Source organism: Tinamus guttatus, unplaced genomic scaffold (genome assembly GCF_059628265.1).
Source record: "Tinamus guttatus ecotype Peru unplaced genomic scaffold, ASM5962826v1 Tinamus_guttatus_pri_ptg000208l, whole genome shotgun sequence".
In the NCBI taxonomy this organism is placed as follows: domain Eukaryota; kingdom Metazoa; phylum Chordata; class Aves; order Tinamiformes; family Tinamidae; genus Tinamus; species Tinamus guttatus.
The window spans coordinates 7,726,319-7,740,492 of NW_028288742.1; the positions used below are offsets into that span (position 1 = coordinate 7,726,319).

At 40.6% G+C, this 14,174-nt stretch overlaps 1 protein-coding gene across 1 annotated transcript in view; it reads left to right on the forward strand.

The window, feature by feature from the left end:
• Positions 1 to 14,174, forward strand: part of GLP1R (glucagon like peptide 1 receptor) — a 74,937-nt gene that overhangs the window by 39,277 nt on the left and 21,486 nt on the right. The window contains exons 8-11 of the mRNA XM_088524281.1: positions 6,440 to 6,549; positions 8,710 to 8,816; positions 12,279 to 12,432; positions 13,950 to 14,109. Of these exons, the coding sequence (XP_088380407.1) occupies positions 6,440 to 6,549; positions 8,710 to 8,816; positions 12,279 to 12,432; positions 13,950 to 14,109 (531 nt within the window). The remainder of the gene's footprint in view (positions 1 to 6,439; positions 6,550 to 8,709; positions 8,817 to 12,278; positions 12,433 to 13,949; positions 14,110 to 14,174) is intronic.

Consider the following 14,174-nt stretch of genomic DNA (forward strand, 5'->3'; position numbering starts at 1 on the left):
TTTTCCCAAAGATGTTTTTCCTTACTTTAGTGTAGCAAGCCATTGGCATGATGCTTGGTGGTTTTTTTTTTTTTTTTTTAGTTTCTTTTTCCTCCACTGAGTCTGCATATTTTTTGTTTTTGACTTTTGTTGCTTATTTTTATAAGTCCTTGGAGCATGGGCATTGTAAAGTGTATTTTTCCCCTGGTAAACATTTGCTTATGTCTTTTTTACCTTTTAAGAAAACTTTTTATTGCGTCATTTTTTTGCTTTGTTTTAACATCCTTTAACAAGATGTCTTTTATTAATTACATTAACTTACTGATCCAATAACTTGAAAGCACAGAACCTCTTAGCACTGTTTTTACAAGTTTATTCTGCATAAAACTTCCAATCACGTTTGTTGTTGTAATAAATTTATTTCAACACTCATTTATTCTGAACAAAACTTTTAATGATGCTTTTTGGTACCTTATTAAACCTTTATAAAGCTGTGTCATTATCATAAATACTTGTTTTTCATAAACAACCTTCCATTATTACATTAATTCGCATATCTTTTATAGTTCATAGACACTCTCTGTTATTAAACCTGATGCACAGATACATACATGCTTTTTTGTGACTTGTTTCTTAAAGCATATTTCAAAAAGTTTCTTAGGTTTCAGAGTGGTCTAGAATAGCCAATGCAGCTCTTTCCTGATAAAACTAACTTGACTGAAATGGTGAAAGAGAGCAACTTCTTCAAGGTAATGCCTTATTACTGAGGATATCATCATATTGGATTTTTCTTGAGATAGTATTTTCTACCTAAAGAAGTATAAGGTTATAATTTAATATATTTTTTTTAATTAACAGGGTTGTTTTGCTCACAGAACCTTCATTAGCAATCCATTTGCAAGGAATTTTTGATCATGTAGCTGTATTTTATCTTTTTTTTCTACGAGCCTTTTATTCCTTCACTATCCAGGATGGACATCCTGGTGAGATATGTAGTAGAGGGGGCTCTTCTCTGCTTGATTATTGCCTCCTTCACTGTGTTGAAGGAAGCAGGGTATTGCAGAGCTGGCAAGAACGGGGTCTCTCCACAGAGAGAACTGAGTGCCCGTGCAGAACAGGCTTGGTGGCTGCTTGCTTTTCTCATATGTAATTCAGATACACTTTGATATGTGAGAAGAATGTGTTCTTTATTTTTGGAACATCTGCATACAAACATGAGATACTGCTAATTTTCTTGGTGGTCTTTGAAAGGACCAAATGAGTAAAACGAAGTGTTGTATTTTCTGTAGATTTTGTTCACTGTGCTTAAATGTGACTTGACATCTTGCACTGATAAGGATGAGTAATTTCCAATTAAATGACTTCCTTCTATTCTGTACCCTGAATGAAACAGTCAATTCTACTGGAAAAATATATGACCGTGCAAGTAGAAACAGTATTAATGGGTGGAATTAAAAATGACACAAGCAGCTTTAGCTTAGCACTTCCTAACTTTTGAATGTTTAGCTTTGTAACCTTGATATCATTCCAAAAAATATTTTAAATAAGTATTTGTATGCAATAGTAGCAATCCCTAAGTAGGCCAGACATCACCTCCGTGTGAAGAGTCTCTGACTTCACACTTGCACAGCAGAAGCTTCAGACACTGAGAACTTCGTGGAAACATAGATGAGCTTCTGCAGCTTGCAGTTAAGCAATGCTCAATTAAGCAGTGGTTGCTTAATGAGATTTCCCTGCTTCTTAAGTTGCACATTATAAAAGCATCTCAGTTAGGTCTGTGTAAGCTGCCCTACATCTCTTGGATGGAGTGTGAGTCTGTGACCCCTTGTCACTCTCATCCAATAAAGTATTTTTTTTATTATTCTCTTTTTTGGAAGAACCAGGAGGGATTCTGGGGTCTTTTAAACTAGAAATTAGTGATAGGAGTATTCTTACTAGATCTGGCTGTGATCCATTTCCCCCACCTCTCTCGCCTGGCCTGTAGAACATATTTGAAAATCAGAGTTTGTTCAGCCTAATCTTAATTGTCTCTGCTGCAAGAACTTGAAGTGGCCACAAACCTATCTGCTTTCAAGACAAAATGCAAGCTGTACCTGTTTGTCATCATCTTATTGTCACTAAAGCAAGTATTAGTCGTGATGACTAATAGGCGATGGAGGAGGAAGAGGAGGAATAGCAGGAGAGATACGAAGTATTTCATGTTAATCTGATGATCAGTTTATCAGATAATCTGCTGATTTCAGATGATGTGGCAATGAGCCCAGCGTGAACTCACATTTAGATGAATGTGGTTCCTGGACAGTAGTGCAGATTGGAGACCCTCCTGCTCCCAAGGGAGGAAAACAGGACCTGGAAAACTGCCCACTGGAAAGCAGTGCCCTGGCCACACCAGATGGTAACTGAGCAGAGCTCTTGGTGGGAAGTGAGAGCTCCTCCGTTCATATCCTTCTCCCTGGGTTAAGGAGCAAACCGGCCTGGCTGGACACTGCTGTGATGCTCATATACTACAAAGTCACTGCTTTAAGGAGAAAATTGCTACCTTCTCCAGAACATTTCTCTTGAGGAGAGGTTTGTAGTGCTTGGCACACAGTGGCAAGAGAGAACTCCCGTCTCTCCTGTTTTTCCTGTTCTCTCATCTCAGTCTAGATAAAAGTGATTGGATAGGATATTCTGTAACTCGATTTTATGATGAATCATGTTCCAGTTCATCCGTAAGGATGGTTGGGTGAGTAATCTCACACCAGCCTTCATACCCTGCTGTAGTAAAATGCCGAGTAAGTTGACTGCTTTAAGCAGAGAAATCACTTAATTTGGTTTCTTTATAGTAAAATAGGGCTAGTAATGAAATGTTCTCCTGCCATGTGATGGCGTATTTTCCTGTATATAAAAGTGTTTAGCTAGAGGTAGTGTTTGATGTGATTTACAAGCTCATTCAATAAGAAGATAGATGGCGACATTAAAGAAGATGGATGGTGACATTAACTCCAGTGCTAACTCTTGGTCTCTTTGCTGTTTTTTATCGGTTTACAGAAGCTGTCTGAGTTCTGGGCATCAATCTACGTTCTAGCATGTAATTCTAGCGTGGTGTGGTTGGCGCTGTTCAGATAAACCAGCTTCACTGTGCTCCTGTTAAAATAGGTGTACAACTTCCTAAGCAGATGCGTCCAGCCATGCAGGTTGAACAAAATCAGATCCTCAATGTGCCGGTCACAGACTTGTTTTGGCTGTCAGGATGATCCCTAAATTTAGAGTGTAACAAGGTGTGAGACGAAACCTTCTGATGTGGTAGTGAAAAGCTTCGCAGAACAGAAAAAAAAGTTACTGTGGGGTAGTGAGGAGGCATCAACTATCCAAAGGTACTTTTAAAAAAGATTGTTTATCCTGCAGTCTACTGGACCTGATCTCTGTATATTAAGTGTTTGCACACTGCATTAGCGTTGTGTTAAAGGCAGGAGGGCCTGAGTTGCTGTGCACGAGTCAGGCATGGGCAAACTTGGATCATCTGTCTCAGCCGCTGCCTGCAGGTAGGCAACAGCCGATGGGGAAGCTGCCCATGCTCATGCCTCTGCTCTGTCATGGCACTTGGGCAACTCCTGAGCATGGGATTGTTAATTTTACTCCATGTGCTCTCCTTTTTTGAGCAAAGACCTCATCCAAAGGTCTTGCTGTTCTTGACTTACTTTGACTTCAGTGATCTTTGGGTCAGATCCATGGCAAAAAGAAAAGTAAATAAGTTATGTGTAATTTGTATATACATTCATATAGATATATTATAGAATCTATACACAGAGGTATATAAATTTCTATCTCTTTATTTAGAACCTGTAAGGTCTTTGGCTTCCTAAGGCATGACCAGCTGTGTAGGCAGGGAGCAGTATTAAGTCTATGCAAAAGTTATGTTTATGAGAACATTTGTAGATATCTTTTATGCAAGCTGTATGCTTTACTCTGACCAGGTAAGAGTGATAAAATATTTTGGCACTGCTTGGATCAAAGCCAATATTGCATTAAATATCCCTGATTAAAAATCCGGTAGATTCCTTTAAAATCAGAAGAAGAATCAGAAGTGCTTCCACTGAGCAAAGATGAGAACTTAGTGCCAGTATTGTTACTGATGTGAAGCAAAAGCTCATTTGAAAACACGACCCAAAAATCTCCTCTTAGGGTTTTTATGAGCTCTGCTGGAGACGCTCCAGGGCAGAGCCTGGCACCGCGATTGCTCTTCATGCCCCTCTCCAAGGAGAGGCAGGGACACTAGGAGAGCGCGTCCTGCTGAGGTAACATCTCTAGGAGCTCTTAGTCCTTAGCAATATTAGCGACCTCTGGTCATGAGCAACCTCTTCTTGTCTGAGCGGAGGTGGGTGCCTGTCTGCGAGGGAGCCCAGCATGGAGGGTGGGAGGATAGCGACTGTTGGCCTGACGCTTCTGGGAATCGTGAGGAGCCAGGAGGGGTGTGGGGCACGGCCGGGTGTCAGCGCACAGTTTCCTCCTCATTATTTCAAAAGATATTTTATCAACAAAAAGAAAATTAAAATGCGTCACTGGTTCATTTAGAGGAAAAATAGGTGTGCTAAAGGCTCAGCTTTCAACCCTATTAGATCTTGACAGTAAGAAGCCTTTAAAGGAAGAAAAAAGAAAAATGAAGAAAAGAAAAACAAAGAAAAAGAAAAACCACAACCATATCACACAATATTTATCTCTCTTCAGAAATACAGTGATTTTTTTTTTTATTTTGAAAGAGAGTGTTTTTCTTAATTCAGTCTTGTAATACATCTTGGTTATAGTTCATGCTTGGCAGTCAGACTGAATCTCCAAGTCCTATGATCCTTTAGAGTTCAAACTCTGGATTTCAACTTGATCGGCTTTTATATATGATCTTTACAGATTCTTCATCGACATGATTTTATGGTGAGTCTTGACAGCTCTAGAACTGTTTGTGATGCTTGCATAGATGCTTTCTATGAGTTGCTTCAACTTGCCATTCATTAAATCTTGATGAAAAACGGATGTTTTCACATTCACTGCTCTCTACCACAAGAGACATTTAACATCATGGCAACATTCCTGCATAAGGAAGTAGCTGGTGCTCATAGTAAAAAATGAGAGCAAGTGAAAAACTGTTCAAAGTAGTTAATAAATTTGAATGTATATATCATAAACACAGGCCTAATTTTGCCTCCTGATTGTGTGTAAAAATATGCAAAGAGGAATCCTTAACAGGATGAAAAGTACTTCATCAGGGAAAACTTTTTTAATGTTATCTCAGTTACCAATTCATCATACACCAAATACCCTGGTATCACGTACATTGGTTTAAATACAGCAATTACAAATACACGGTGATTACCAAAACCAAATGTAGCATTTAGCCACCTGCTTTCAAATGACTCATTAGCATCTCACCATCTATATCATTTTTTAAAACACCGTTCTCTCTGATTGCTAGTCTACCACGGACAATGAGTCATCAAGCAAATTAGTGGTTGTCACCTTATGTACAAATAGTTAACATGCTATTTTTTATCATCTCAAATAAAATTTAAGATATGAACATTTAGCATATTGAGCGAATTGCAGCAAATTCTTAACCTTGGCCCAGGCAGCTGACTTCCCACGCCACGTGTGCAATCAGCGGGGAGCATCGTCAGGGAAGCAGCAGTGTCATTGCTGCATCTGTGTCATGCTACGGGGGCAGGTGAGTCCTTGGACTTACCCAGCACTGCAGCCACCAGGGCAAGCGTTCCCTGTTGTTATGCTGGTGTTGAGTGCGCCTTACCCTTAGTACTTTTATTCTGGTGCTTCGGTCTGATGTCATTTTATTATGAGCCATTTCATCTTATCTGCTTTTATAAGAGGAAGCTGCTAGCTGCCTTTGAAAGGCATTTGATTTATTGTTGATTTTGTTATCCAAACATGTAAACAGAAGGAATTTAAAGAAAGAGTTGTTTAGGCTATGATTTATGGCTTCACTTCCTAGCACTGATGTTTGTATAAGCATTTGCATTTTGGGGAGCTTGTGGTAGTGTATCTGTTGCGAGGTTTCTCTGTTGCTGGCAGTGCATGAGCAAATGTATTTACTCTTTGCGTGCTCTCCTTTCCCTGTGAGTTAGTTTTGTAGCTGAGACTGAGCGACTGCAAACTTTGTGGACTTTTAAATGCAAGATTCTCACAAACTGGAATCTGCAGCTGCTGTATAACTCGCGCAGAGGTTTCCGCTGCCCATCGCAGCGTTTCAGCGTTGTTGCAGGCAGGCTGGAGTTCATGCCGACGTGTGCACTGCCCAACCCCTTTGCAGTGCTGCTCGTAGGATTGCCGCGCTCCAGCCCTGGGAATGAGGAACAAGCAGAGAGCCAACCAGTAACTAAGGAAGCTGAAAGTGGACAAGGCGGCTCGGGCTGAGCTCCTGTCCGTTCTGCAGGGGCTGTCCCACTAACCTCGCTACCCCTCTGGTTCCCGGCAGTGCTGCACGGTCAGGTCTACCGCTTCTGCACCGCCGATGGCACGTGGCTGCTGAAGGAGAACTCGACCCTGCCCTGGAGGAACCTGTCTGAGTGTGAGCCCTCTGATCGGGTAAGGGTTCCTACCTGTTGTCCTCATTGTCATTGGATAAAACAGAACAGAGGAAAAATAAATATATCAAGGCCCATACGTTTTTGTCTTGCCCAAGGAATCTTGCCCTGTGCTAGTCCTTTGCATTTTCTTCCACTGGTACAAAGTTGCTCATATAAAATTGCTACCTGTTCTTTATGTCTTGTTAATGGGCTACCAAGACAGGTAAGATGAAGAGGAATGAAAGATTTTTGTTTTTCACTGTTGGGAGTGCTGCATTTTGTTTGTTTATTATTTTTTGCATTAATTCAATGCCCTGTCATTTCCATTTTCTTGCCCTAGTGCTCTGGCATGAGCTAGGACCCCTGGCACTACGTCCAGGGTGAGGGAGGGCTTTCCCATGGCTTTTCCTAAGCTGTTGGCATCAGCTGGTGCATTGCACGGGTTCTCATGACACATGGCCCCGCAGCAGCTGGGCTGCTCTCAGAGCAGTGCACAGGGGCTCTTTAGGGCTGCTGGGAGATGCTCCAGGGCAGACCTAACCCCAGAGATGGGAGAAAAGATTATTTTCTCCTTTGAGTTTGTTAAATTTAACTCTTCCCATTAATTTGTAGCCTTATTCCTTATCTTTTCCGCATCCTTGAGTATCCTAGCGGAGAACATGATCTTAACCCCCAAGTCTTTGCCACCATGGTTTCTTATAGAGCTACACTGAGAGATGCCAAGGAGACAGATGCCTAATGGCAGCACCTGGTCTTTTGGCATCTGCCTTATATCTTTGGACTGCAGTGTGGTGCATCTATTAGGTTTTGGTGCTGAAAACCTACGTACATGATGTCAATCCTTGAAATACAAACATTCATATTTGGTTTTCCTTTTTGCAGTGAAATGCATGTAAGAGCCTCAGATCACTTGTGTCTTGCACATTTACTTGTGCCACTTACTGTGCATAAGAACAAGAGATTGGTTTTGACGTTTAACTTTGTTTATCATACAAGAGTTGCTAAAGCACAAGCCTGAGGGTTTGTGAGTGAATCCGTCTAAAAGACCATTATTTTCTTTAAATATAAAATGCCATTTTGATCTGCCGAGATGTCTTAAATTAATAGGTCTCAGTTGTTTGGCTGAGCTTTGATACTGAAGAGATCTTTCTTTTCTCTTACACAAGGCAGTTCTGATATTTTTTTCTCTTAAAACATTAACCTGGCAAATCCCTGAGCAGCAGCCTTTATGTTCACCTTAAAGCCTTCTGGCTATACGAAGTACATCTATTCAGATGTACTTATTTCTGATGTACAAGGAGTTTATTCCTTTGTACAGCACAGGTCTTGGAAGTGAACCACAGACTCAGCCACTTGAGGTAGATGAGAGAAATGCCCGAGGATTAGTCAAAGACATTTGCTCAGAAAAGAGCTGGAAATTAGAATATAAAATGGCCTCAAAGCCCAACACCGAACCCATATCACAATTCAGACCTGCGTGTAGCTTTTCACACGGTTCTGCTCTCCTCAGAGGTTTTGGGCAGCACTTTCAAGCTGGGGCGTAAGTGGTGGCATCTGCAGCGGAGCCCCCGGGGAGAGCCCTGCTCCTACCTGCTCTCCCCAGACACAGCCATGTGTGGGTCATGAGCTGGTGTGGGGCTCAGGGGGCTCCCCTGGGGTAAGTAGTGTGGTGAGGTGGGAGAGGGGCTGTGTGGGGCACGAACACAAACTCCACTTTGCTGCTTAAACTCAGAGCTGGAGAAGGGGGGTCGTTTTCAAGCATGAGGTGGCTGGCTGTGAATGAGGCTGAAAACGCTGCCGCTGCTGCCTTTTACTGCAGGATTTAGGGTGTCTGTTCTTGCCTAGCCATCTGTTGGACTGTGCGATAATTCACTGCTCTCCAGCTTTATGACAAAATCGTGCCACTTTGTCTACTACTCCAGCAACATCCCAGTGTTTGGGTGGACATCTGCAAGCAGCAGGGGAGTTAAGATTAAACTGTTATTTGTTTGAAACGTATGAAAAGTGGAGGACTGATTTCATATATGCATTTAAACTTTGAAAGTAAGAATGATTTCTGTGTATAATTAAGAAAAATTAGAGAGCATCTGGGAGAAGAGAGGTGAAGCCCATGAGCTCTGTCTTTCTCCCATCCCCTCTTTTTTTTTTTTTTTTTTTTTTCTCCCTTTTGTGCTCTCAGGATGCACCAGAAGAACAGCTCCTGAATCTGTCCATCATATACACCATTGGATATGCTCTTTCCTTCTCTGCCCTTGTAATAGCAACTGCCATTCTTCTTGGATTCAGGTAACTGGTGAAACTCTGAAGAGAGCAGAGCAAGGTGTTATGATTTTCTAAATAACAGTATTGTTTTTTTTCAAAAACATTTGACTTTTCCCTTCCTCCCCTCCTTCCCTTCCTCAGTATTCCTCTATCCTTCTTACCTCTATATTCTTTCCTGTGGCCATTTCTTCTCAAAACTCAAGTAAAATTTCTGAACTTTTGTAGAGCTACCAGTATGAATGTATGGAACGTACACTGTTTTATCAATTGGAATATTGTGTTATGGTATTTTTTTATTTCAATTAAATACCCACTTCTTCCAATAGATGGGAGGAGAGAGATTTCTTCATTCCTTCATGACATCACCTTGGAGATGGACTCATCTGGGAAGCAGGAGAACGTTTAGGATAGAAGTTTTCATCTTGCATTGTGCCTGGAATTACACAGCATATAGACTTAAATCTGTCCCATTTCCACTCCCTGACATGCAGGGTGTGTTTTGGTGAAGAAATAGATTTTTGACACAATTTCTTTTTTTGGAAAACTTTTCTAAATTCTCCTCTCTTTTGCAATATGGAACAGAGCCTAACTTTGAAACCTGAAAGCTTTGTGTGAAATAAATTGCTACCAGCTGGCCAGAGTGGCATACTCTGGGCATACCAGGGTTCATCCAGGTATGCACCAACAAATTGTCTGGTGTATGTAGCCATCAAAATTTAGAATCCAGTGACTAAAGTTTTCTTGAATTGAGTATACACCAGTGCTATACAGAGGTTTCCTTAGAAAGAGTTTGTACTACAGCATCATTTTTTTTCCCACCCTCCTTTGAAAAAGGCAATAACTCTCTTGCTGATTCCAGCCAGACTTGCTTGGAATTTGAAGGTGGTGAGGATGGGAGACTGATGTTCAAATATAAAAACAAATGTTCCTATTCTATTGTGGAAAGAAGCTTCCTCTGTCTTCAAGTCCTTCTCCTGGCTTGGCATCAAGTCTCCTTCTCCTGAGGCTGCCTTTTAAAACAGCACAGGTTTCTATGTCACAATACTATTATTTGGAGTGAGGCTTAAGAAACTTTTTTCTGTGACGATAATGCACATTACCAGCCCATTAGTTCTGATGCAAGAACTGACTGTAAGCAAGTTAGCAACACTTTCTTTTCCTCCCTCATAAGTCCTTATACCCATTTAAAGAGATCAGTTGGGCCTTTTAGCCTCTATTTTCTCAAATTAAATAAGCCAAGCCTTCTAACTCTGTATCATACCTTTTAGCATCATATTATACCTCTTCTGTCCAGTGGAGAAACATAAGGCTAGGTATCCCAGAGAGAAAGTTTTAAATTGCTACAAAAAGGTACAGATGTGCTCACTCTATTAATGCCATGTGATGATCATTGATTGGTGTGTGATGCACCTGTGCAACTTAGGGAGCTATCTGGCAAAACACCAGATGGTCTTAAAGTCTCCAGATGTCTCCCAGGATATGTGCTTTCTCCTTGTTTCACTGATCCGTGACACTTTTTGAGTAATTTTAGCAGCCCATGTGCAAAGGCCACAGCCATATACTTTTTGAAGGAAACATTTGCATATTTTTGGCAGGAAACGAAGAGCAACTTTGTCACAGAGGACTGCCAGGAGAGAGGGAATTTTGATACCTTGATTTTTAGTAGAGAAATTCTTTAGCAGCTTTTGCCATTTAATTGCAATGTGAGGCCTAGAGAAGACTTACATGTGAAATAGAGAGGGAGGAGGGAAGGAAAGAAGGTATGACATACTTAATGAAGAACTCTATAAGAATTTACAACTTGGAAAATGAGGATTCATAGACGTTACTAAACTGTGCAATTGAATACTTAGTGATTTCCTGTGTAAATTGTCAGTGGGCAACTTTATCCAGAAGCACCTCATGACATACATGAGACTCTCTCTCTCTCTTCTTTTTTTTTTTTTTTTTTTTTATGTTTTTTTGTAGTCCTTCACCAGTAATTCTATCCCTGACATTGATTGCAGTCACTGGATTCTGGCTGGAGCCTTTGCTTTTGGCCTCTCCCCAGTGGATGTTGGCACTCATCTCCTCATGGGGGAGAGAAACTTGATTCAGTGATGCCAAAATGCTGGTCTTCTGCGCTTTCGTAGCCTGAAGGCCTTTATAAGTTTTTAGACTGTAGAATAACTTTCATGTTTGTTTTTGATGACCATTCAACAGAGGAAGCAACACATCTCTAGAATCTAGTTGTGCCTCTTCTGAAAATATTGGAAGAAAAATCTCTAATTTCAGGGGTGGAAGCTGCATTAGACCTATAACTTTGTGACTGTGAAATCACTTGACTACAGGACTACAGCAGAAACCCCCAGTAACTACTTGCAGCCTATTTTCTTCAGTTGGCTAATTTACTTAATTTTCAGTCAGATTTACTTTTTACATTTTTACAGATTTACATTTACTTAATGTTCAGTCAGATTTAAATGTATGCTGATTCTCAAGAGTAGCAGCAAACAAGTTTTGAGTTAAAGGAAAAAAATTACTTGCCATGAGTAAACTTTGAAATGACTCGTGACTTACAAGAAGTTCTATTTAAGCTCTTCAGAAAGGAGTTCTCCTTTATCTTCAGTGTCAAGCAGGTAACTTGTAAAGTAAGTTAGCAGTAAAAAGCAAGTAGAACAGTAAAAATAGGCATTTGAAGTACAAGTTAAGTGACACTTTATATAATATGTAACCTGTATTTTTTAGGGTCAAAAAAAAAGATTGTGGGTGAAGCTGATAAAATATTGGCAACATTCTGGCGTTGGGTGTCATTTACGTGACTATATTTTCTTGCTATCCCTTAATATGCTGTTCTCTGACAAGTAGCAATTTTGTTGTCTTTGCAGCTGGCTGCTGAAATTCAAGAGGATTTTTCTTTGTCTTTTGTTTTCAATTCTGAATACAGGGGTGAAAATCATGCTCTTTTTAGCTCCACGAAAGGTGTTTACAGAAGGCAATTTGAATACTTTTGTTTCTTGTCAAAGTGGTTGTTTACACGTTCCCGTATTTTCTTTGCGGGAAGGGATACTTGGACACTGTCTGAAGCTGTGCTGGACATCAGTTCCCGAGCCCTGCCAGTGTAAACCTGTGCAGTGAGACAGAGATCAATCAAATAGATTAGATACAACATAATGTGAAATTTGAATTGCTTGGTCCTTTCAGAAAAGCTCTAAACTATTTTTAAAGCTTTACTAAAAAAGACCAGCTTTAAAATATTTTTCCATGCACATTGATGTTCTCTGCAGTCCTGCAAATGTTCACCTCTGTGGTAAGGTTTTACCTTTTCTTGGTATTGGCTTCTTCCTACAGAAAGTTTGAAATCCTCCCAACCACTCTCAAGTTATGGGATTCCCTGTGGCATTTCCTGATTTCCAACTGAGCTCATTCTTCCCTCCCCCATCCATATCTGTGGTTTTGCTGCTTTTACACAGTCACTGGATGATGATTGACTCTTCCTTTCTACAGACATCTGCATTGCACCAGGAATTATATTCACCTGAATCTTTTCACCTCTTTTATCCTTCGTGCCATATCGGTCTTCATTAAGGACTCCGTGGTGAAATGGATGTACAGCACAGCTACACAGGAGCACCAGTGGGAAGGACTTATCTCCTTCCAGGTAGGGGCAGACACTGTGATGGTTCTCAGGATACTGGAGTCATCACTGTGATGTGTCTGCATGACAGCAGGTAATTTCATATTGCACAGTGAACATTCTTCAAAACACTGTTTTTAGACCACAGTTTTTCCCTAAATCTTGTAGCCTAATGTATGTAGTTGCAGTAGTGCCACCTTGGACTTGCTGCAGACAAGTAATTGAGGCCATGGGACATTTCTCTTCCTGCGGGAAGGGATTGTCCCTTCTGAGTAGAAGGAACATGAAGAGTTTGTTCTTTTTGACCATCATACAAGTGCCCATGTCTACTGCAAATTCAGCTCTTCCAGTGGTGATAGCAGAGCCCTATGTCAGCACTTCTGTGGCAAGGATGTCCATCTGATAAAATAATCAAATTATTTGTCGGAGACCTTTATGAACTGTTAATGTTGGAAAAGAGGAAAGAGTCTGATTAAAATGCAAATTTAAGGCATTTAGAAAAGCTATGGAGGAACAGGCTAATTAAATACTTGTAATCAAATGGAGAGGATATGCAATTCCTTTGTGAATATGATGAAAGCATGTTTTATGCCTATTCTCCCTTCAGATTTGTTATACAAAATGTAATTGAATCTTCAAAGAAATGGATTTTCACTATTTGCATGCTTCTAAGAAACAGGTCCAGTATTTGCTACTGAAATACAAAGTTGGGATCATAAAGAGTATTTCTTTTGTTGCGTGGTTGGTATTCATCCTTTTCTGATACTCTGCCTGAGGCTGAAGTACTAATACCACATGAATGAATCTTGTATGACAATTGGCTTCTTGTTTGCAATATATTGTTGATAGGTATTACAGTACTACTTTCTGCCAATCTTAAATGCAAGATTTGGAAGCATTCACCTAGTCAGCCATTGTCTCCTTCCCTAAAGACTAGGCTTTGTGCTTTTGCACATACTTTATCCAGGAAAGGTTTCATGAGATCTGGTGGATGATTTAGGTAATTAAGCTTCGTACTTATCCGAAGCCCAGCTGACCACCTCTCTGTAATACGCCAGTCAAAAGAGTTTTTGCGCCTAAATGCGATGCACTGGGCAATATTGCTCTTCTAACAAAAGTCTTTTGCCTTACCTGATAGTGGTGTGAGATATTTGCTCTTTAATAGAAAAATTCTCAGCTGCAGATTATAATGTCTGGGGAACTTAAAGTATTTGTTGAATGCAATTCATATAGACGCTATCTTTCAGTTGCTGCTATTTTCATCTTTATGTGCTGTTTTCTAAATTAAAATGGAGGGTTTACAGAGAGAAAATATAGAACATTTAATTTTACATTTTGTTTAAAGGATGAATGTTGTTCCAAATCCCCATCTGCACCTGTTGCTGACCTCTGTTCTTTCAGTATGCGTGTGCAATGAATTTAGCAGGTGTATTTTTTTGAAGAGGGCATAGGAGTCCATGTGTGAACTGGTGCTTTGGGTTTGCCTCTTTCTCCTCAACCCCTGCCGCACTTATTTGGGCCTGTGCTTTCTTTGGCCGCAGGAATCACTCAGCTGCCGTTTGGTCTTCGTGATGATGCAGTACTGCGTGGCTGCAAACTACTACTGGTTGCTGGTGGAAGGCATGTACCTGTACACGCTGCTGGTGCTTTCCGTCTTTTCTGAGCAAAGAATTTTCCGGCTTTACCTCTGCATTGGCTGGGGTAAGTTGCTCTTTCCACAGACCGGCCTGGGCCAAGTGCACCGATAGGTGGTTTAATATGGAAAA